This window comes from Eschscholzia californica, unplaced genomic scaffold, assembly GCF_041429995.1.
Source record: "Eschscholzia californica isolate CP2 unplaced genomic scaffold, dmEscCali1.0.p SCAF_6, whole genome shotgun sequence".
Lineage (NCBI taxonomy): Eukaryota > Viridiplantae > Streptophyta > Magnoliopsida > Ranunculales > Papaveraceae > Eschscholzia > Eschscholzia californica.
Window position 1 is genome coordinate 38,390,928 of NW_028238483.1, and position 23,037 is coordinate 38,413,964.

The following is a 23,037-nucleotide window of genomic DNA, read 5'->3' on the forward strand; positions in this document are numbered from 1 at the left end:
TTGTATTCATAGGCAAATTGATGTGAAAGGGGTTTCATAATTTAAATAAGATAACAAAAAGATAATATATAGAAGATATTTTAGATAGTACAACATGGGCTGCTATACTACTTGGGTCCTAAAATGTTATTAAAATTGGCATGTTGCCAAATCTTTTTTCTAGTATGATTCAAATACTTCATGATTTGGCTAGCTCAATCTTGATATGGTGACCAATTCCTAATTAGTGCTTGTAAAAGAGTCACGGTCCGACCCATTTACTCAATATATACTAGAGATTACAGTTTAACGACCGTACTAGGTCGATCTAATCTTGAACCACATCCAATATTAAGCTCATTTTCGTTCGACTTTTGTTGAATGTTCCTACGTCAACATAGTAATTAAGGAGACCTAAACACCAAAGGAGAGTTCTAAACGTGCCTCCATTTTTGCTAAAGCGCCTCTCTCCGGACAAAATTTGTGGGATATCATGCCGAATAGGGTGCCTTAATTAGATGATCACAAATACTTTCCAAGAAGTATCAAATAAGAATTGTCAATTAGTTAGGGATAGAATATTCAAATTAGTGACTAAAAATCCTTATTCATTTAATACTTCATTGCCGAAACACTCAAATTAAAAAGAATTTACAAACAAATACACATATCATCAAACAACAAGATATGCATACAAACGATGAGTACGTACTACACGTACATATATAGCCCTTTATTTTCTTCTCCGGTGATCATTACAACATACTTAAGCGATTCATACGTAGAGCATAGAATGATGACTTAGACGGATTCAATGACCTCCTCGTTATCATTAGAGTTGCAGGGGAACCTTATACTTCTTGGTGCAATGGGACGGCAAGAACTTACACTACGCCTATAGGTGAAATTAGGGTTGCCTAAACAATTTATTGACAAATAGCTTTTAACTGCTTGTCCAGTATAGATGAAATTAAAAGCAGCACGGTATGGAAGGTTCCAACATCCACAGTCTTCAAATTTAATTCCTTCTCTTTTGCAACCTGGCCCCTTCCACACTGTGAAGGAACTTGCAGTTGCATAATCACTCATAATTGATGCAAATACTATTACGCTAAGTGTAACAAAAGTAAGAAACTTCAAATTCTTAGCTTCCATTCTTAACCAGAGGGAAAAAGAAGAAGAAGAGAAATATAGTTTGAGATTGAGGGTTTTGTTTTTTTGGTTGAAGGTGTCTAGTGGTGGTGGTGATTATTTTCTTCCCTAATTTCATCTTATATTTATAGGTAGATTGATCTAAAAAAAAAATCACATGATTTCATGAGGATAATGATAGAAAAAGAGAATAAATAAATTATTCAACAAAAACTACTTGACCCGACAAAAAATAGTCTAAGTAGTCCGGACTTTTTAGGTCTGCATACGACATGGACAATTTATTTTATTCACGTCTTGCGGGATACTTTTTGTCAAACAAATAACATTTTCGTAAAAGTATAAGATGTTAGATGATTTAGTGTACGTGTACGGTGTACTACAGGGCGGCTCAATCACTTAGGTCCTAAAATGTTATTAAAATTGTCAAGTTGTCATTATTTATAATTTTTGCCTTTTGAGACACAGTCTTTGCACCCCCAATATTGCCTTTTTTTTTCTTTGTTGAAAGCCATTATTGCCTTCTGGTAGCTAGGGGCTAATTTAGTTTTATTCTAATGTAAAACAAGGTATAAATAATTTTGGTGAGAGATGGTAGTGTGGATTGTAAAACAATGACATTAATTGATACATCAAAGATGTGGTAAACACGGTAGTTGTCTAATTCGAATTTTTACAAGAACGGGTTTATAGCCGAACTAAACTGTGAACTTACCCCGAAAACATTCTTTATACCATAATAACCTAAGTGCAATAAACCATTGAATCCACCTCCTCTCAGAATCAAATCTGGGATTCCTAGGATTTTGGAATTTATGTCAATTATCGGCCACTTGGGTCACTAAGTGTTGATAAACTTTACCTTCATGTTATATGAGGAATTTTAGGGGGAACAATATGCCCAAATTTGGCCTTGTGAAAATTCGTTGGGATGCTCTAAGTATTTAAATCAAATTAAAAAAGAAGTTGGTAACTTGCTACTTTTAGTAGCATTTTAATACTCTTTTTTTTTAAAGCATTTTAATACTCAAGTAGTACTATTTTTTTTTGTTGAAAGAATACTCAAGTAGTTCCTTAACAAAAAAAAAAGAAAAATACTCTAGTAGTATAACAGCCCTTTCAACAAAAAAAATGGTAGTATAGCAGCCCTTGTTTTACTATCTAAAATATTTTCGATTATTTTATTTGAATTATGAAACCCTCTTCATATCAATTTGCCTATAAATACAAAAACAAAATAGATATCTTCACCACCCACATTATATCAAAACTGCTTATATTGTAAGTCTTCAATTTGAGATTCTATCTTTCTACTTGTATCTCTAACTATGGAGGCTAAGAACAAGAGTTTAAAATTGCTTAGTTTTGTTTTATTGGGTATAATATTTGTATCGATGATGAGTGAATATGCAAGCGCCAGTTCTTTCACAGTGAGGAAGGGACCTCGCTGCAATAGTGAAGGAACAACATTTAATTCATGTGGATGTTGGAACTTTCCATATTGGGGTGGTTATAATTTTGTATTTGATGGACAAATAGCTAGAAGCTATGCGAGCCGTAACTGTTTAGGCCCGGTCTATTATACCTATAGGTCCAGTAAAAGTGCTTGCAGTGCAATAGGATCAAGGAGTATACGGCTCGATGGTTGCTAATCTTCTGATATCGAGATGGTCTTGAATCTCACCATTCTGTGAGAGGTCTTAGTGCAATACTCAAGTGTTGTAACTTGTAAGCACATACTTGTAAGCACAAGGAAACACTTTAATGTGCAGACTCAAGTGTTGTAACTTGTAAGCACATACTTATAGTCTTTACCTATGTCTTGTTGATTGTGATGAGTGTTTCCTTGTAATGTGCTTTTAATTTGGGTTTCTGAGTTATAATGAAAAATATAATAAAGTAATTTCAAACTTTACCTTCATAATATATGAGGAATTTTAGGGAGGAGAATATCCACAAAAAGATTGGGGTGTCACTAACAAAAGGGGGCTGTGGATTGTAGGAACAGGGTTCTGATACCTTTATTAGAAATTTACGGGCACACACATTAAAGTGAACTCACTTTTATTTCCCTTAATGGTAATACTTTCATTGCCTGCTAGCATAGCACATTCTTATATTAAGACAAATTATGCTGTTTCTAGAAAAAATTATGTACTGATAAACACAATAATAAAATGATAACTCGACCTTATTTATTACATAATTCAATTATCATTGAACACCCAAATTTAGAAGAAAAAAAATACAAAAGAACAAATACATACGTGCACAAAACAGGCGACTACATTTTTTTTTTTGGCGAGTACATGTTATACATACTCCTTTATTAAAATACATAGTAATGCATAAATTAGCTAATCAATCATGCGTCGACAAGCAGGGTCGGTTCATTAGGGTACGTAGATATGTCTAACATATCATCTTGAGACTCTTCCATGGAAACCTGTGACATTTACGAACATCAGAATTAAGACGGAAAACAACAGGACCTCCACAATGATTCTGGTTGTAGAATCTAATCGGCTGCCTAGTGTAGTCGAAACTGTAGCCACCATGGAAGGGAATGTTCCAACATGATCCACATACACTGGTTGATGCTTTATGCCCTTTGCAACCCTCATCCTTCCACACTGTGAAAGTACTGGCATTCGCAATATCACTCATTAGTGTTACAAACACTAGAGCTAACATAAAAGAAGTAAGCAGCATCGAATTCTTATTGGTAGCAGCCATCACAAATAAATATCGATTGAACAATAAGGTCTGTTCTTGAAACTGAAGGGGAGGTATGGTAATGCTTGTGGTGGTGAGTTTCATCTCTATACCCATCAAGTATTTATAGGCAAGTCGATTTGAAAGATAGTGACCATAACTTATTAGTTTTACCATTTCTTAACAGCAACAACATTGACCTAAATATTGTGTGTAGCCATAAGACTTGGTGGTGTTCCCATTCGAAATAAAATATACCTATTAAAGAAATGGTCATGGTTTAAAGAAGTCAAAATTTGATGTATTCAAACAATATGACATCAATTTGCCAAACTATAAAGGATAAAATGAATCCTACTACAATTTCTTCGTCTCATGGTGGACAGTTTATCTATACTGTCTTCTCAATTACATAATTCTAGAGTCATAAATTGTGTAAAAATGATTTATTCAAAATATAGAGAATAAAAGTAACTTCTTGGTTAACCGTTATAAGGATTTTTGAGTTTAAAGTCCAAAAATAAGGCGGGTAATTAGTCATATATCCACTCCTAAATCAATAAATAAAATAAAACCAAAATAAACCAAAAATGTAAAATAAGTCCAAAAATTCACTATTTGGTGGTCCCCATGCATCAATCCTTTAATTTTCTCTCATTCTTGCCCTTTTATAAATATTTTTCAACCATTAGTAAACCAAAGGTTTATAATGGTTGAGTATATACAATTGTTCTTTCCATAAATTTTATGAAAGAATATTTATGGTGGATATTTAATGTTAATCTTTATATTTTTCTAAAGTAACCTACCAAATCAACGGATATTTACCTAAAACTAGTTTCTCTCTCTCCAAAAAACGAGTTTCTCTTGCTGTAACTCTATGTTCATTGAATTCAAGAAAATATATTATTTCCAAAACTTATATTTGTCTAAATTAACCTACCAAGTCAATGGATATTTACCTAAAACGAGATGCTCTTTCTCACAAAAGAATTTCTCTCTCTGTAACTCTATGTTCTTTGAACTTCAAGAAAGTATGAATTTGTGATTTGCTTTTTATCTCTACCTCGATCCAATTAGACATCTACAAATTCGTTTGTGAGATATGATTGACTTAAATTGATTGTTAGAATCTATAAATCTCTATTAACACAATCTCTATTACTACAATCTTCTTCAAAAAATTATTTTATTCTATCAAAAAACTTAAATGTAACATTTTTTGGTAAAAAAATGAATGTCGAAATCTCTATCACTACAATCTTTTTCTCATAAAAAAGTTTTATAGAGTAAATTTGTTTTTGCTACATTTTCTGTGTTTTAATAGCATTTTTTACTTTATACTAGCATTTGTTGATGAATTTGTTACAGATGTCTTAAAAATCAAATACCATTTTGCTAGCATCTTATTGATTCTAATAGCAATGTTTACATTCTACTAGCATCTGTTGAATGAATTTGTCACAGTATGTTAAAAAGCAAATACCATTTTGCTAGCATCTTATTGGTTCTAATAGCAATGTTTACATTCTATTAGCATCTGTTGAATGAATTTGTTACAGTAGGTTAAAAAGCAAATACCATTTTGCTAGCATCTTATTGATTCTAATAGCATTTTTTACATACTATTGGCATATGTTGATTGAATTTGTTACAGTAGGTTAGAAAGCAAATACTATTTTTCTAGCATGATTCTACTAGCATATTTTACATTCTATTAGCATCTATTGAATGAATTTGTTATAGTAGGTTAAAAAGCAAATACTATTTTGCTAGCATCTTATTGATTCTAATAGCAATTTTTACATTCTATTAGCATCTGTTGAATGAATTTAAATACAGTAGTTTAAAAAGCAAGAATATTTGCTAGCATCTTATGAATGTGTTACAGTAGGTTAACAAATACTTTTTAGTAATTAAAATATATTATATGAAATTATTTTTGTTACATTTCCAGTATTTTACTAGCATTTTCTTGATTCTATTACCATCTGTTATGAATTTGTTACAATAGGTTGATTCTAATAAAATTCTATACTGGTAGAATCTTATTGAGTCTAATAACATTTTTGACATTTTATTTTAACGTTTGTTTTTTCTTATTATACGTAATGCTTTTGTATTATTTTTTGCAGCTATTCAATCACTCCATGGATTTTGAGTGATGCAAATACTAATGGTCTTACCTTAAGAATAAAATAACTAAGCTAGAAGCATGGGGTCCAATTTTCACCCACGTTGGTCAAGAGTTTGAGGATAGGGTTCAGGAATGAAATCAAAACCTAGTTTATATATTGGAAAGTGACGATGCTCTCTCTCTACGGTTTGCTTTTGCCCAATTCTAATAGAAATATAAACAAAGTATTCTGCTAAACGGAAAAGGCAACTATTTTTCCGGAAGGAAAGTTTGTTTTTGAGGAAATCATTTAATGAATCTCTAAATATTATAGTATATTTTATTTTAGGTTATTTTTTTTAACTTAGGATAGGTTAGGTAGTAAAAGAGAATGAGAGGATAGACATGTAATTTACTTTGAGTGGATTTATTTTCTATTTCAGATTATCTTTGGTCTCTAGACTAATTGATCATGCGATTTTGGACTTAAATTACATCCCCCGTTATTATAATCTAGTTATTGGAGCTGTTTTGACAGTTTCTAACATAGTTGTTTATATTGAAAGTGTCTTGAATATGGGTTGATATCGAACCCGGTTTACGACACGCCAATCCGCTTACAAGGCAATAGTAATTGCTTGCCGAAACCGAAGGTTTCGACGCGAAATTTTGGACCTGTTAGCCGAGCTGATTACTGAGACCCAACTGGTATGCGAAGCATTGCTCCGAGGCAGAGCTGGACTCCGAGACAGAGCTGTAATGCGGAGCAGAGCTATGTCGGTTATTAGTGTTACATGTGTATTTCAGATTTAGAAAGAGAAAGTCGGTGAGGCGGTGAGATTAGGTTTTTAGTGGCTATATAAACTAAATCCTAGGAGATATCTGTGTCTAATTCTCATAAATCTCTTCTGTAACTTGTTTGTTTATCATAGTGGAAATCATCGCGTTGTCACCGTGGAGTAGGTCTCACCATCCGAACCACGTAAATCTCTTGTGTTCTGTGTGATTGTTCTTTATTTCCTATAGTTTTTCTTGGATTACTTGTTTTCAATCATATTAAATCCCATTTGACATAACAATTTACTCGTTGTTTGCTAATTTCACACACAAACATTTCAGTAACATTTGTTGTAAAAGTTCGTAATATACCAGTTGAAATTAAAATCAATTGGGTCTAAGAAATAGTATTTAATTTACAACTAGTCTCGGAGGATTGTAGTTTGACATCAATAAACTACGTATGATAATACAATTTGCATTGTGATCTCAAATGTTGATTTTATTTTGACAAACCTACATGCCTTAGAGTGGTAATTCTTATAAAGAACAGGCGTTCGGTTATTTCTCAATTTATTTTATGTTGTAGCAAGTGCAAGGTGAAATATAAAACTATGAGACCAATTCTAACTTTAGAATTTGTCATGTTTGTCAATGTGCAATTGCTCAGTCGTTATTTCGCTAATCACATTACTCAAAAAAAATATTCATAGTATGCTAGTTTTAATTAAAATCAATTGGCTTTTTGAAATGTTACTTAACTTGTTTTAATTCAGAATTGATTTATATTACAACTAGTGCAAGGTGAATTATAAAACTAAGAAACCAATTCTAACTTATCCAGTACGACTCAATCGTATATTGTTTTTCATTAATATATTAACACTACCAAATAAAACTATGTTTATTATAATTTTGATACTATACTATGATTACCAAGCTTTCAAAATAGTAGAGAACAATAACGGAGGACAAGGGAGATGATGGTTGGGATAAGAAAAGTGACCTTATTGACCTCTTTAGTAGAGAACAATAACGGAGTGTATTTTAGACTAGGGTTTCCAGAGAATAAATGGGGCCATGAGCTTTGAGTCTAGGTCTTTTATCTTCATCTTCCTTGGACAGCTAGGATGGTGCCCATAACATTGCCACCCTGACAATACTTCAACAACTATTTAATCATGTACAGTACTATTATTTTTTAATGAAATATTTGAAATTGTCTTAAATATGGGCGATATGCCGATATCTAACCTAGTTTACAGTCCGCCAACATACTTACATGACCGGACTGATCTCCGACGTAGGGTTGGTAAGCGATGCAGAGCTTATGTTAAGGCGGTTACTAAGTTGCGGTATCTCAATTATTCTTACAACAACAAGTTTCATTATTCATAACATTATTCCTAAAGATTCGAGATTAGATAACCTACATTTCATAGATGATGAATTACAAGACTTCGTGTGATTCTATACCTTCTAAAACTGAAAAAGGTTACCGAACTAACTTATTATATAAGTTTTTAACTTATAAGTAACTATTTTTCCAAATTTTTTTTTGATATTTTTTTAATTCATTAAAGCAAAAAGACTTCTAGTAGAAGCAAAATAACTTCAACTAGAATAAACCATTTCTAGGCGACAAACCGTAACCTAATCAAAGCCTCTCTCAACTAATCAATTTGTTTAAACTTTAATACTCCGAAGTTCGGTGCAAATCAGTTTTGGAGAAGTATTATCTCAATTTCAGACTTCATTCTTAACTGGAATGTTCTCATTAGTATGTAGACATGGTAGGGGTTTTAGGTGAGCTCACTTTTTATCTTGTGGTATACTTGTATCATTTGTATGCTACCGTATAGCACATTCTTATATTAAGATATGCCGTTTCTAGAAAAAATATGTATCGATAAACACAACAATAAAAAAGATAACCCGACCTTTATTTATTATATGGATCAATTATTCAACACCCAAATTCAAGAAAAAAAGGATACAAACAAATACATACGTGCACACGATAGGTGAGTACATGTTATACATACTTACTCCTTTATTATAAAATACATAATAATGCATGAGTTAGCTAGTCAATCATGCATGGACAAGCCGGGTCGGTTCATTAGGGTAGGTTGATATGTCTAACATATCATCTTGAGACTCTTCCATGGAAACCTGTTACATTTACGAACATCGGAATTAAGCTGGAAAACAACAGGGCCTCCGCAGTGATTCTGGTTGTAGAATCTAATTGGTTGTTTGGTGTAGTCGAAACTGTAGCCACCATTGAAGGGAATGTTCCAACATGATCCACACACACTGGTTGATGCTTTAGGCCCTTTGCAACCCTCGTCCTTCCACACTGTGAAAGTACTAGCATTTGCAACATCACACATTAGTGTTACAAACACTAGAGCCAACATAAAAGAAGTAAGCAATATTGAATTCTTGTTGTTTGCTGCCATCAGAATCAAATATCGAATGAACAAGATATATATATATGTAAGAAACTGAAAACCCGATTAATTACTAGCTTTGGGGAGATGTGGTAATGCTTGTGGTGGTGAGTTTCATCTCTATATCCATCATGTATTTATAGGACAATTGATATGAAAGGTAGCGATCATAACTTATTAGGTTTACCATTTCTTAACAGCAACAACATTGATTTAAACAATATGTGTAGTCATAAGACTTGGTGGTGTTCCCATTTGAAATAGTAAAATATACTATAAAGGAAATGGTCACGGTTAAATTGTACTTCAAATAAAAAAGCAAAACAAACTATATAGCGTTTCCCCAACTATAAGAAAAGGAGTCCTATTTCTTCTTCTTTCCGTGTACCCCTCATCTTTAGTGTCTTCCTTAACACCTTGATCTAATGGATCGTTATCTCTTTTAGAAAAATGACAACGCAATATGTTGAAGAAGTAGTTTCTATGAGAATAGTCCCACCTCGTAGCAAGGGACGTCTATCAACCAAAATTAAAATGTATATGTCCTCTCTTCTCTTATTGTCAATTGGTTTTGAGTTAGATGACCACAAACTTAACATGGTATCAGAGCTAGGGCCACACGAGATAGTCTTAAAAGTCGCCCACGATCCACGTAACCCGAAAAAAAAAACACATGTTAGACTAACCACGTCCAGGGACGGATCCAGGATTTTCACATTTTTTTTTTGCAAACACAATAATTAATAAAATACTTATATTCATTAATTATATGATACATCAACGATTACAAACGCAATTGACGTCTACGAGAGTTCATATTTTGAAATGTTCGCATAATCGACTCATTGTCAATTTCACTAAAAATTTCTATTTCAATAAAGACTACTAAACTATCATTTAGCCACGAATCACTCATCCTGTTTCTTAAGCGTGTTTTAACTAGCTTCATAGCTGAAAAAGCTCGTTCAACAGAGGCAGTTGCAACCGGCAAAGTCAGTGCTAAAGTGATAAGCAAATAAACTAGATGATATGCTTTATCCCTCTTAGTTTCCACCAATGTTCTGGCAAGAGCTCCAATTCAATCTAAATTTGAGAAATCGTCATTGTGCCTCATATCGTAAATGTAATTATCAAGCTGAAAACTTAGTAGCATAGTGCCAAGACTACTGAAATCTGGTGGATAAAATTCAGCAAAACGCATCAACTTACTTTTGTCGAAAAGAGCAAAATCTCTAGATGGACCAAACATGCCATACAACGGAGCAACTTCGTATTCTTCTCAGTGAAACGAGCATTTAATTCTTGAAGTTGCATATCAATAACGGTATTGAAAATCTCCACTTGATAGTGATACAAGTTTGTAATTTGTTGTGCATTCCTTCTGCTTCTCCCTTGAACTATGTACAAACCATTAAGATCAACTTCAATATTATGTTTTTCACAAAAAGTACAAACATTCCAGACCAACGATGACCACTCATGGTCTCGTACATATTTGATTCTAGATTTTGTTGAGTACTCAACAAAATCCATTGCAGTCACAATATCTTGGTCTTTTTTTTGTAGTACTTGTGACAATTCATTTGTTATTCCCAACAAAAGCTTCATCAAATGTAAACAAAATACGAACTCAAAAGTTTGCATCTTGGATAACAAATCTATTGCTTCCCTTTTTTGATCCGCTTTAACAGAATGTGTAGCAATAACTTCAAGGACGTCCATCACAGAACTGAACATGAAAGGTTCTAACAAAGATGCCAAACTGTTATAGTGTGAACCCCAACGAGTAGCTCCAGATCGCCTAAGACTTGTTTCTTGATTTAAATCTTGTCCAGTTATAAGGTCTCTGAGTTCATTTGCTTCTATTTTTTTTTTGTTTTTTGTATAATGTTAAGCATACTTTGTCGCTTTCACGATCCTCCAATAACATTAATCATTTGCCCGACTAAATGGAAAAGTAAGTTCATACTCACATGATTATCCGCTAGTGATACAGAACAAAGTTGCAGCTGATGAGCAAAGCAGTGGACATAATAAGCACATGAATTTTGCTCTAAAATAAGGGCTTTTAGACCATCATACTCTCCTTGCATGTTACTAGCTCCGTCATATCCTTGGCCTCGCAAACGAGAAATACATAAATCATATCTGCACAAAAATGAATCTAATGCCAATTTTAAACTTTTAGCGCAAGTATCTGTCGCATGCTCAACCCCCAAAAAAACCTCTCAATAATACGCCCTTCGATGTTCACATAACGAATCACAATAACCATTTGCTCCTTTATAGAAATATCTCGTGCTTCATCAATCAAAATAGAGAAGGGAGCATCACCGAGATCACTAATAATCCACTTAATAGTTTCATATGCACATGAATAAGCAATATCTTTTTGAATATTAGGAGCAATCAATTTCAAATTTCCAGCAGCATTATCAAATGTAACTGCATCAATTTCTGGACAATTTCAAGCAAGAAGCTTTAGTAGTTTAATGGAATTACCTGGATTTTGTGAAGTTTCAGATTCATCATTTTCGCGAAACGCCAATTCTTGTTCCAATAGATACCGAGCAACCTCTATGGTAGCGTTTAAATGGGTGCGGTATGCCACTTGAGTTTGCTCGGAATGTCTATCTAATGTCGTTGTGATATGTTGTTGTTGATTCATCAAATTTATACAACTAATCCGAGCATTATAATGTTGACTATTCATTTTTCCAACATGTTTCATTAACCGGTCAGGTTTTCTCCAACTATTCCAACCTTCATTAACAAAAGTATCCCGACCAGCTTTACCTTTTTCAGAAACATAACAAAATAAACAAAATGCAATATCTTTTTCAACACTATATTCTAACCACTCTTGATGATCATTAAACCATGACGAAATGAAACGTCTTCCATTATTGTCTTTTGGAAAATTATGGTCTTTTGGTTGAAATGGACCACGTTGTAAATAGTGTCTATGAATTTCATCTCTATATTTGGATTCATAATTTGAAATTGGTAATCTAAGGCCCGGATCAATTGGTAAAGATGATAAATTAAACTCGAGAGGACTTACCAATGTCGGAGTTGGTTCCGGTGTTGGAGTCGGCCCCGGTGTTGGAATAGAAAATAACGTTGGAGTCGAGTCTGGAACTTCCGGTGTTGAACTTGATGAACCCGAAGAAATTTTTTTTTTAAAATACCTTTCCATAATTACTAGTTGAACTTGAATACTTGATTAGATGAATAAGAAGAAGAAATAGTAGTAGAGGAGAAGTGATTTTGGTGTGGTTTGAGATGAAGAAATGAGAGATATATATAGAGGTAGAAAATTGTGTAGTTGGATAGATGAATTGAAGTTTATATAGGTTGAGGGTGGATGAATTGAATTTTATAGGATTTATGATAGATGATTTGAAGTTTATAGGATTTAGGCTTTAGGATAGATGAGTTGAAGTTTGTAGGGTTTATGGTTAGAGTTAAAGTTTGTAGGGATTTAGGGTAGATGAATTGAAGTTTATAGAGTTTAAGGGTAGATGAATTGAAGTTTGTAGGGCTTTAGGGTAGATGAATTGAAGTTTTAGAGTTTAGGGTAGATAAATTGAAGTTTGTAGAGTGTAGGGTAGATGAATTGAAGTTTGTAGGGGTTTAAGATATTTGAATTGATTTTATATAGGTTAGTAGTTAAATTGAATATATTTTAAAAAAATAAAACTAAATTGGGGGGCAGCATGCCACACTAGTTCCCAACGCTAAGAGGCTTGCCATCTCTACCATCAGGCCATTCTCCAACTCTGTCATAACAATGCACGGTCATCTACATATACTTAAAAGCACAAGCACTTCAGAAATAAACTTTAAAATGTAGGTACTGGGTTTCAAACTCATGCCCTTCACATCAAGGGAATTTGAATCCCATACTTTAACCATTACGCCAAAGTCTTCTTCATGTCATCTAAACACATCGTTATATACATATGCATATACCTACATCTATAAAAAAAAATTACTACTACTACTATTTTTTTTCGGGAGGATCCAGGGGGTGCGGCCGCACCCCCTCGCACCCCCATGGATCCGCCCCTGACCACGTCGCATGTGAGGGGGCATGTGAGAATAGTCCCAAATAGAAGAAAGGTTATCTAACAACCAAGAATATAATGTCTAGGTCCTCTCCACTCATTGCCAATTGATTTTGAGTTGAATTACCACAAACTTAAAAGTTTTTACTTAGAACTCGTCAAGCTCGTCACAACTACATACATAACAAAAAGTAAAGAGCAACATTTATTTCTTTTAGGGACCAATTCTAGAGTCATTCTTATGAATTACTACTATATTCCCACGCGAGAGATTCCTCTTCGCTAACGCGGGTCTATCACATTTTATTCTGGTTTACACCAAAGGAATAAGATCAAAACGTAAAATTAGCAGTTGGATATACTCAACAATAAAAGATGCACTGACAAAAGCGACAACCCACTGAACACATAAGAGTTTTCAATTATTTCTCCCGCAACCTACTGACTAGTTATAAGCCAGTTATTGGGCGGCGTGTTGACGGGTTCTAATAGAGTTTTTTTATGTGGACTACTTACGAGGAATTGATACATCATCAAGACGTGATAAACACGATAACCGTCTTATTTGAACCCTTAAAGACCACCGTTAAGGACTTAAATCCCAACTAAATTACTTAATCTAACCTTAAATTAAATGAATCCCGAATTTACGCTTTCATGGGATCGAACTTGAGACCTTCGTGTTGCAGATGAAGTATTCATCCACTATACCAAGAGGTGGTGGAAGGAAATGCTAAAACAATTTGACAAATTATTTGTCGAAATGGTGTGGCAAGTCTCTTTTCAAAGTTTGACTGAATTCTGACTGTTAAAACATAATTTGCTCATAAAGAGAGCAGTCCAGATTCAGTCAAAGTTCGAAAAGAATCTTACCTCGTAAAAAATTTGTCAATTGTTTTTGTGAACCTAGCATCTTCCTTTCTAATATAGTTGTTTATTCGTTATTTTGCTAATCACATACACAAATACCAAAAGCACCCGTTATAATGTTCATAATATACGAGTTGTAAATAAAATCAACACGAAATTGGGGCGAAGACCTAACTTTATAATTTTTTTAGTTAAAAAGACAAGTCATATTTTTTTTTTTTGTTAAAAACTCAAATTCTGTATTTGTCTTTGAAAAACCCAACTAATTTTGGTGAGAGATGGTAGTGTGGATTGTAAAATATTTTCCTCAAAAAATAAGTATATTATGATAAAATTATGTCGTAATTGAATGCTAAAACCACATCAAAGTTATTCGAGGACTTTTAGGGGGAAGAATATGCCCAAAAAGATTTTGGGGTGTGTGGATTGTAGGAACAGGGTTCCGATACCTTATAAGTAGTGTAAGGGCACACACATTTCTATTACACAGGATATCTATCTAGCATAATAGAATAGTCTGTAGCAGGCTTGGACAAAATAAATTTAGGTGAACTCACTTTTATTTTCCTTTAAGTTTATCATATACTTTCATTGTCTCCTACCACAACATATTCTTATATTAAGACAAATTATCCGGTTTCTAGAAAATATTATGTACCAATAAACACAGTAATAAAACGGCAACCCGGCCTTTATTTATTATATACTTCAATTATTATTGAAAACCCCAATTTAAAAGAAAAATACAAAAGCACAAATACATACGTGCACAAGATCGGTGAGTACATTTTTTTTTGGTGAATACATGTTATACATCTAGTTCAACAAAAAAAAATACATGTTATACATGCTTACGCCTTTATTATAAAATAATAATAATAATTATTTATTTTTATTTTTTTTGGAAGTCGACTACGATCTACGTAACTGCCCACTCAAACTGAAACAAGACCGGGCCTATAGCCCAACAAGACAATGACCTAAAGCCCAACTACATTATTTACACCCTAATAATCCCAAATCAAATAACCAAAGATTCCACCTTCTCTGGGATTCGAACCTGAGACCTCCAGAGTTTTCTAGAGTTTATGTCAACACCTTGGAACCACTTGGGCTACCAACTTTTGACTATTATAAAATAATTATGAGTGCATGAGTTAGCTAGTCAATCATGCATGAACACACCGAGTCAGTTTATTAGGGTACTCCTCAATACGTCTAACATATTATCTTGAGACTCTTCCATGAAAACCTGTCACATTTACCGCGAACTTCCCAATTCAGATGGAAAGCAACAAGACCTCCACAATCAATCTGGTTGTAGAATCTAATTGGTTGTTTAGTGTAGTAGACACTGTAACCGCCACGGAAGGGAATGTTCCAACATGATCCACATACACTGGTTGATGCTTGAGGCCCTAAGCAACGCGGATGCATCCACGTTGTGAATGTAGTCGCATTTGCAACATCACTCATTATTGTTACAAACACTAGAGCTAACATAAAAGAAGTAAGTAACATCGAATTCTTATTTGTAGCAGCCATCATAAATAAATATCGATTGAACAAGATATGTTCTTGAAACTGAAAACCCTATTACTTGCTTTGAGGAGGTCTGGTAATGCTTGTGGTGGTGAGTTTCATCTCTATACCCATAGGTATGTATTTATAAGCAAATTGATATGAAAGATAGTGATCATAACTTATTAGTTTTACCATTTCTTAACAGCAACAACATTGACCTAAATATTGTGTGTAGCCATAAGACTTGGTGGTGCTCCCATTCGAAATAAAATATAGGTATTGTCATGGTTTAAAGAAGTCAAATTTGATGTATTCAAACAATATGGCATGAATTTGCCAAACTATAAAGGATAAAATGAATCCTACTACAATTTCTTCGTCTCTTGGTGGATAGTTTATCTTTTGTGTCTTCTCAAATACATAATTAAAATATAGGTTTATTTCTATCAGGGACCAATTCTGGTGTCATATATATATATATATATATATATATATATATATATATATTGTATAAAAATTATTTACTCAAAATATAGGAAATAAAAGTAACTTCTTGGTTAATTATAATCTACTTATTGGGGCTGTTTTGACAGTTTCCAATTTAGTTGTTTACTCGTTATATTGCTAATTACATGCCTTACAATGGTAAATTTTATAAGGAACAAGCGTTCGGTTATTTCTTAATTTATTTTATGTCGCAACTAAGTGCAAGGTGAAATATAAAATTACGACATCAATTATAACTTTAGAATTTGTCATGTTTGTAAATGTACAATTGTTCAGTCGTTATTTCGCTAATCACATCCCCAAATATATGAGTATCATTTGATATAATATTATGTTATAATATTTTAAATTAAAATCATTTGGATTAATGAAATCTTATTTAACTAGTTTTCCGAAGTTGTTAAATTGACATCCACAACAAAGTATTACATTGTTCATCCCAAAGTGCGTGTCTCCCGAATTGGTTTATATTTCAACAAATGCAAGGGGAAGTATAAAACCAAGAAATTAGTTCTAATATTAATATTGTGATTATGAAGCTTGCAAAATAATAGAAAACAATAATGGAGGACAATAGAGATAATGGTTGGGATGTGAAAGATCTAGTTGCATAAGAAGATAGACTGAAGAAGACAGTGTACAAAAAAAGATGTAAGCATAAATCTGAAATAAATAGATGAGAGGAGTGTCATTAGACACAAAAGTGCCTTTAAGAGTTGTAAGGGCCCAGCCCATTTGTAACAGAAGAAGTTAGTTATGAATCTAACATTTTCATAACAAACTATTTCCCTCTCTATAAATAATAAAATCAATCTGTAATTCAAATGCGATTGGATGGAATGAAAAATGAGTTTCGAACTGAAACTTAATATAGGGTTCACAAGAGAATATAGAAAGAGTTTAGATAGGAATTTGGCCTATATCACAAAAAAATAAAGGTTATTACTAATGGCATTAAGCCGTCGGAAACTAAAAACCGTCGAAAACAGATGCGTCAGCTTAAACAGTGTCGCTAATTCTATTGACGACAGGAAAATCTAGCCAGAGAACTATTTCCGACGGTCCACTTGAATTCTTTTACCGTCGGAAATACCTAAGTACTTTCCTGGGAAACTATATTGCTGACGGTTATAATAAGATTATCAGTTTTGCCGATTGATTTTATGCCGTCGGAAATACTTTTTTCCTGTAACAATATTGCTGACGGTTCTAATTTTGTTGTAAAGTTCTATGTAACACGTTGCTGCAACAGCATAATGAACAATTACCTGCTTTTTATTTTTATCATAGACACAAATTTATAACTCATCAACCTACATATAAATATATTAAATTCAGCACATTCGTGAACTATAAACTAACAACATCAAAATCGTTTGTATATAACAAATCTTCGTTCTTCAAAATTTATACTCCTTCACCAGTTTTAATCCCTACAAGAGAAGAAATAACACATCTTATTATCGAATGACTTAAAAACTGAGTTTTATTAAAAGTCATTCCAACAAAAGTTGTAGAAGTAAACCCCATATAAATGGGTTGAAGATTTATGAATAAGAAACGAAGTAAACTAATGTTGAAGTTGTAGAAGTAAACCCCATATAAATGGGTTGAAGATTTCCTAGTCATTCAACTATATCAACATATAATATAAAGAGGGGTTGGGCAAAAGGCCCATTTCTTCTCCAAAAATAAGGAGCAGACCCACTGCAGAGAGAAAATGAGGGGCAGGTCCAAAGGAGTCAGATTTTGAAAACTAAAAAAGAAACAGGCTTGTTTTTCGGTGAAATTACGGAAATGCCATACACAAAAATCCCGTGCAAATTAGAGGAGGGGGCTAAATTACAGTTTCAAGTTTTGCTTTTTCAAAAATTACAAAATATGCCCTCCTACAAAACCGTGCAAATCCACGTTCTTCCATTTCTAGCGCGACACGTGTCTTTCTCAAGCTCATCTCTTCCCAGATTTAAATTGTGTTTCTCTCTCATATTATCTCCCGTAAAATCTCCCTCCTTAATTATCTCCCACAAATTCTCTCTCTCTCTAACTATTTTAATTGAGATTCTCTCCCCCTTAAGGTCATTGGTAAAGGGACATGTCTCTAGTGTATTGGGACACGATTAGTAAAGGGACATTAGTTCTTTTAGTAAGTAGACATTTTTCCCATAAAAACTAAATAAATCATCATATGTTCACTTTCAAATGACAATATTGATAATACTTCAATGTTTAAAATTAACTATAAAAAGATAAACTATTTTAACAGCCAAAATCTCTTTCTCTATCTAAAAATATGGAACAAATGATGAAATAAAATTTGACAGAAAATTTTCGGACAAAGTAATCGAAATATGTCCAAAATTTCGACCGATATGGTTGAAATATGAGCAAAATTTCGACCACTATTGTCGAAATATGAGCAAAATTGGTCGAAATTTTGGGCATATTTCAACCACTATGGTCAAAATATGTTTAATATTTCGACCACAGTGGCCGAAATTCTGGCGGACAAAAAAAAAGTGACCGTACTAGTCGAAATATTTACATTTTGAGAGAAATCTTCATCAACATTATACACTAATAGGATTAAATAACAAATGTGTTACATAGGAATAAAGAGATGAGAACAACTTAAAAGTAAATAAAAATTGAGTGTTTATAGGTAATGGTAGTTTTATAGAATATGTTGTTTATAGGTGATCGTTGTTTATAAGTTAAAAATAGAATTTTTGGGTGTATGGCCCAAAAAATAGGCCCTAATAGGACTTTTAGTCCTCTCTAATCCCATAAAGGGTATAAAAACCAAAATAATATTACAAATAGATATCTGGTCCATTTGGTTCAATCTAGAGAGAAAACACAAATCCCGAGAATAACTATTAAATATTAATACCTAGACTAACCTTTCTTAAATATAAAAACAGTTATAAGGTCAAAATCACCAAATATATTTTCCATTTTTATCTCCCTGTTTCTCTCTCCAATCACGTTTTTATATTAAGAAACCGTGATCTTCATTAGCTTTCTATAACCGAAACCTTCTGGTTTTGTCTCTCTCTCTAGATCTTAACCGAAACCTTCTAGTTTTTTTCTCTCTCTCTCTCTCTCTACATCTTAATCGAAAAATCCTCCATTAAATCAGAAACCTTGTTTCATATTCATTTGAGTTGCTGAAATCATCTTCATCATTGTTAATCAGGTAAAACAAAATTCAATTTAAAAGTTTTCTGATCCTGTTTCAGTTTATTATAGTTGATTCTCTCTCTCTCTCTCTCTCTACATCTTAATCGACTGAAAATCTTCCATTAAAACAGAAAACTTGTTTCATATTCATTGGAGCTTCTGAAAATCATCTTCTTAATTGTTAATCAGGTAAACAAAATTCTTCTTTACTGATTCTGTTTCAAATCGAGTATGTTATTATTGTCTTTCTCTCTCTCTTAAAGTTTCATTAATGTTTTTGATATTGATGAGATAATCCTTCATTACTGATTCCTACAAATCGAGTATACTTATTGTTGCAATCAATCGTCATATCAGATAACTTTAGATTTGCAATTTAAGCCTAATGATATTCACACCTTTTCTTCAGATCTGGTTTTCAATCTGTACGGATTTATGAAACGTGCGTTTTTCGTACGGTTCCTCATAACAGAATTAACATTACATGTACTTTACCATAAATTATCATACTTTACAGTAAACTATACAAACATCTCCCGTACGAGGTTTTTCAAAATGAGAACATGATATATGTATTTTCTAACAAATTATATATACTTTATCAGGAATATCATGAAAATTATATTATTGTCCATAAATTATGCGTAATTTATAGAACATTATGTATGTTTTAATCTCAAAACAGTACTCGTTTCATTATTAGAATAACTTCGCTTTATTTATGCAAATCTAGTGTACTTTGAAATAAATTATATATAATTTACATAAACGTTCATGTCATTTATTGTAAAAAAATATGCTTTTCTATAAAATTTATATGTATTAAACTCTCTCCATTTGTTATCACAGATGGAGTTTCAAGTAGAATCATCAAATCAAAAAAAGCAAATCACACTGAAATCAGAGGGGTTGGATAATATATTTACAGATGGAGTTTCAGGCAATATAGAATCAACAAAGGGCATGATTTCAAATTCTTAAAAAATGATTTGAACCGTGTTACTGATGTGTGTCATGTTGAAGATAACAAATGAAGCGTGCATGTGGGCACCATTGAAATGCGAATCTATGTTCATAACTGATTTTATTTCTTCGGTTACCGCATCTACTATGTACTTCCGGTTCTATTTTTGACAATCTAATGAATAAAATTTTATTATTTTTGATAAATGTATCATTATGTTTCGTAAAGTTTGCATAATTTATTCTAAATTAGTCAAGTATTTTCTTTTGTTTTCCCTTTCTTAGTGGTTGAGCTTGCTCCGACCTGTAATAAATATAAATGTTGCATAAAGCATAAACACTTAGATACAATATATATAACATTATACATAAATTATGCATACTTTATCATAAATTACAAAAAGTAAGATTTTCAAATAAAACCCTAAACCCCAAAAATTACATTACATATTTAATAAAGTATGCGTACTTTGTTACTGAAATTTGTCTAAATCTTAAACAAAAGTAAGATTTTCAAATAAAAATTAGGTTTTTACCGATTATAAACCATTACCAAAATCAAGATTTTCTAATCAAACCCTAATATTTTTTGTGAGTAGTCATTACCAAAACGATGAAATACATTGTTTTCTGATCTATTCAAATTCGATTATTTAGGGTTTCGGTTTTGAAAAGATTTGAATCTGGATTTTGATTCCGAAACGGTTGAGAAAAGAGAGAAATGATTGATTCACATACACAAATTCGATAAAAGATGGAGACAAAGGATAGTATTTCATCGTTTTGATTCAAATTCGATGTGCGTACGATTGTTTAGGGTTTCGGTTTTGAAAAGATTTGAATCTGGATTTTGATTCCATAACGGTCGAGAAGAGAGAGAAAGGATTGATTCGTTGCTTGTTTTAAATCCCATAAATCACGCTGGAAAAAGATGGAAAATACGCTTTAACCCCCGACTTCATTAACACCCGCGTGTTTTGAACGAGGGACATGGACGGTATGTATTTTGTAAAGTATATATAATTTCGTCCATTAAGCAAAAGGACTAAATATCCATGTTTTGAGAAGATTGGATCATAAATCTTTTTAGAAGATTATTTTGGACCTTATACCCACGGACCCTTAAAAATATGATTTTGTTTCAGAATCTCCAGATCTAAGGATGGAAATGAAAATAAAAGAAAACTTCGATACTTATATTATTTTAATCTTAATTTTTATCCAAATAAAAATTAATTTATTCGATTTAAATCTCTAAAAATAATGTCAAATTTCTAATTGGTAAAGGGACTTCAAATATAAAAATATCATATTTTGACCATGTCCCTATACCATTTATCAATGTCCCTAAACTAAACACCCCCCTTAATTATCGGTAATTATCTCTCGTAAATTCTCTCTCTAACTGATTTCTTTTACAAACTTGCCATTGACAAATTTTCTTTCTCTCTTCTTTTTATTTCTTCCCCTTAATTATCTGTCGTATATTACCCCATTAATTTGTTTCTTGTTTACAAAGAACGAAAAATAATCTTTTACACAATTTTGTTATTTACTGTAAACAATAAAAATTCCTATACATCCATTCCAAAATGTAAAATATTTCACTGAAAATTAATACGACATTTTGTTACGTACCGGAATTTTTTTTATGTACTGGACATTTTGTACTCGACAATTTTCGAAAAAAAAGTACAGGGAATTTTGTTATGTACAGTACATAATAAAAATTCCTATACATTTCTTCCAAAATGTAAAGTACTTCACTGAAAATTCATTATACACTGGAAATTTTATTATCTCCTGAAATTTCTCTCTCTAACTACTTTATATATCTATCTAACATTAGGTTCTTGATAAAAATCAAAATATTTTCTCTCAAATCTTAACTATTTCTTCTCTCACAAATTTTCACTCCTTATATAAATTTTCAACATATTTCTTTCTCTTTTCATTTTTTTCTCCAGATTTTCTACTTTTTAAATTTAAATTTTCCTCATTTTTGGTAGTTTTTCATTGATTTGTTTTTATATATTTTTTGGTAGTTTCCTTTTAATTTGTTCTCTCTGTATTTTTTCTTCTTTTTAAACATATTTTCTCTCTCCAATCTTACTTATTTCCTTCTCTCAAACATTATCTCCTTATATGATGGACAATTATAGGACATTCCTTCTAAAACATATATTATTTTCAAGGAAAATTTATAGGACATTTTTCTTTGTATTGTACCTTTTTTTAATTTACTGAACACTTTTGTACTGGGAATTATCTTGTCTACCGGAAATTATTTTATGTACAAGCCATTAGGTAATGTACTAGACACTTTTGTACTGAGAATTTTCTTGTGTACCGGGAATTGTTCTATGTACTAGCCATTTGGTTATGTACGAGACACTTTTGTACTGGGAATTTTCTTGTGTATAGAGAAAATTGTTTTATTTACCAGCATTTGGTTATGTACTACACACTTTTTGTACTGAGAATTTTCTTGTGTACCGGAAATTATTTTATCTACTAACCGTTTGGTTATGTACGAGACAGTTTTGTACATGGAGTTTTCTTATGTACTGGGAATTATTTTATGTACTAGCCAGTTGGTTATGTGCTACACCTTTGTACTGAGAATTTTCTTGTGTACTGGGAATTGTTATATGTACTAGCCATTGTACTAGACACTTTTGTACCGAAAATTTTCTTGTGTACCGGGAATTGTTTTATTTATTAA

General features: G+C 32.3%; 1 protein-coding gene and 1 long non-coding RNA gene across 2 annotated transcripts; one reads left to right on the forward strand and one right to left on the reverse strand.

Moving 5' to 3' along the window:
* Positions 1–8,833: 8,833 nt before the first annotated feature.
* On the reverse strand, positions 8,834–15,611 carry LOC147534566 (uncharacterized). The gene is made up of 5 exons (XM_086650138.1): positions 15,401–15,611; positions 11,698–11,991; positions 11,421–11,652; positions 11,169–11,343; positions 8,834–8,914 (listed from the first exon to the last, which is right to left on the reverse strand). Exons 1-5 carry the CDS (start codon positions 15,609–15,611, stop codon positions 8,834–8,836), a joined length of 993 nt encoding a protein of 330 aa, XP_086506264.1.
* A 3,645-nt stretch (positions 15,612–19,256) lies between these two features.
* LOC147534567 (uncharacterized) lies at positions 19,257–20,263 on the forward strand. The gene is made up of 3 exons (XR_015227802.1): positions 19,257–19,365; positions 19,481–19,538; positions 20,199–20,263. It is a non-coding gene; the product is annotated as an uncharacterized LOC147534567 (long non-coding RNA).
* Positions 20,264–23,037: the final 2,774 nt, after the last annotated feature.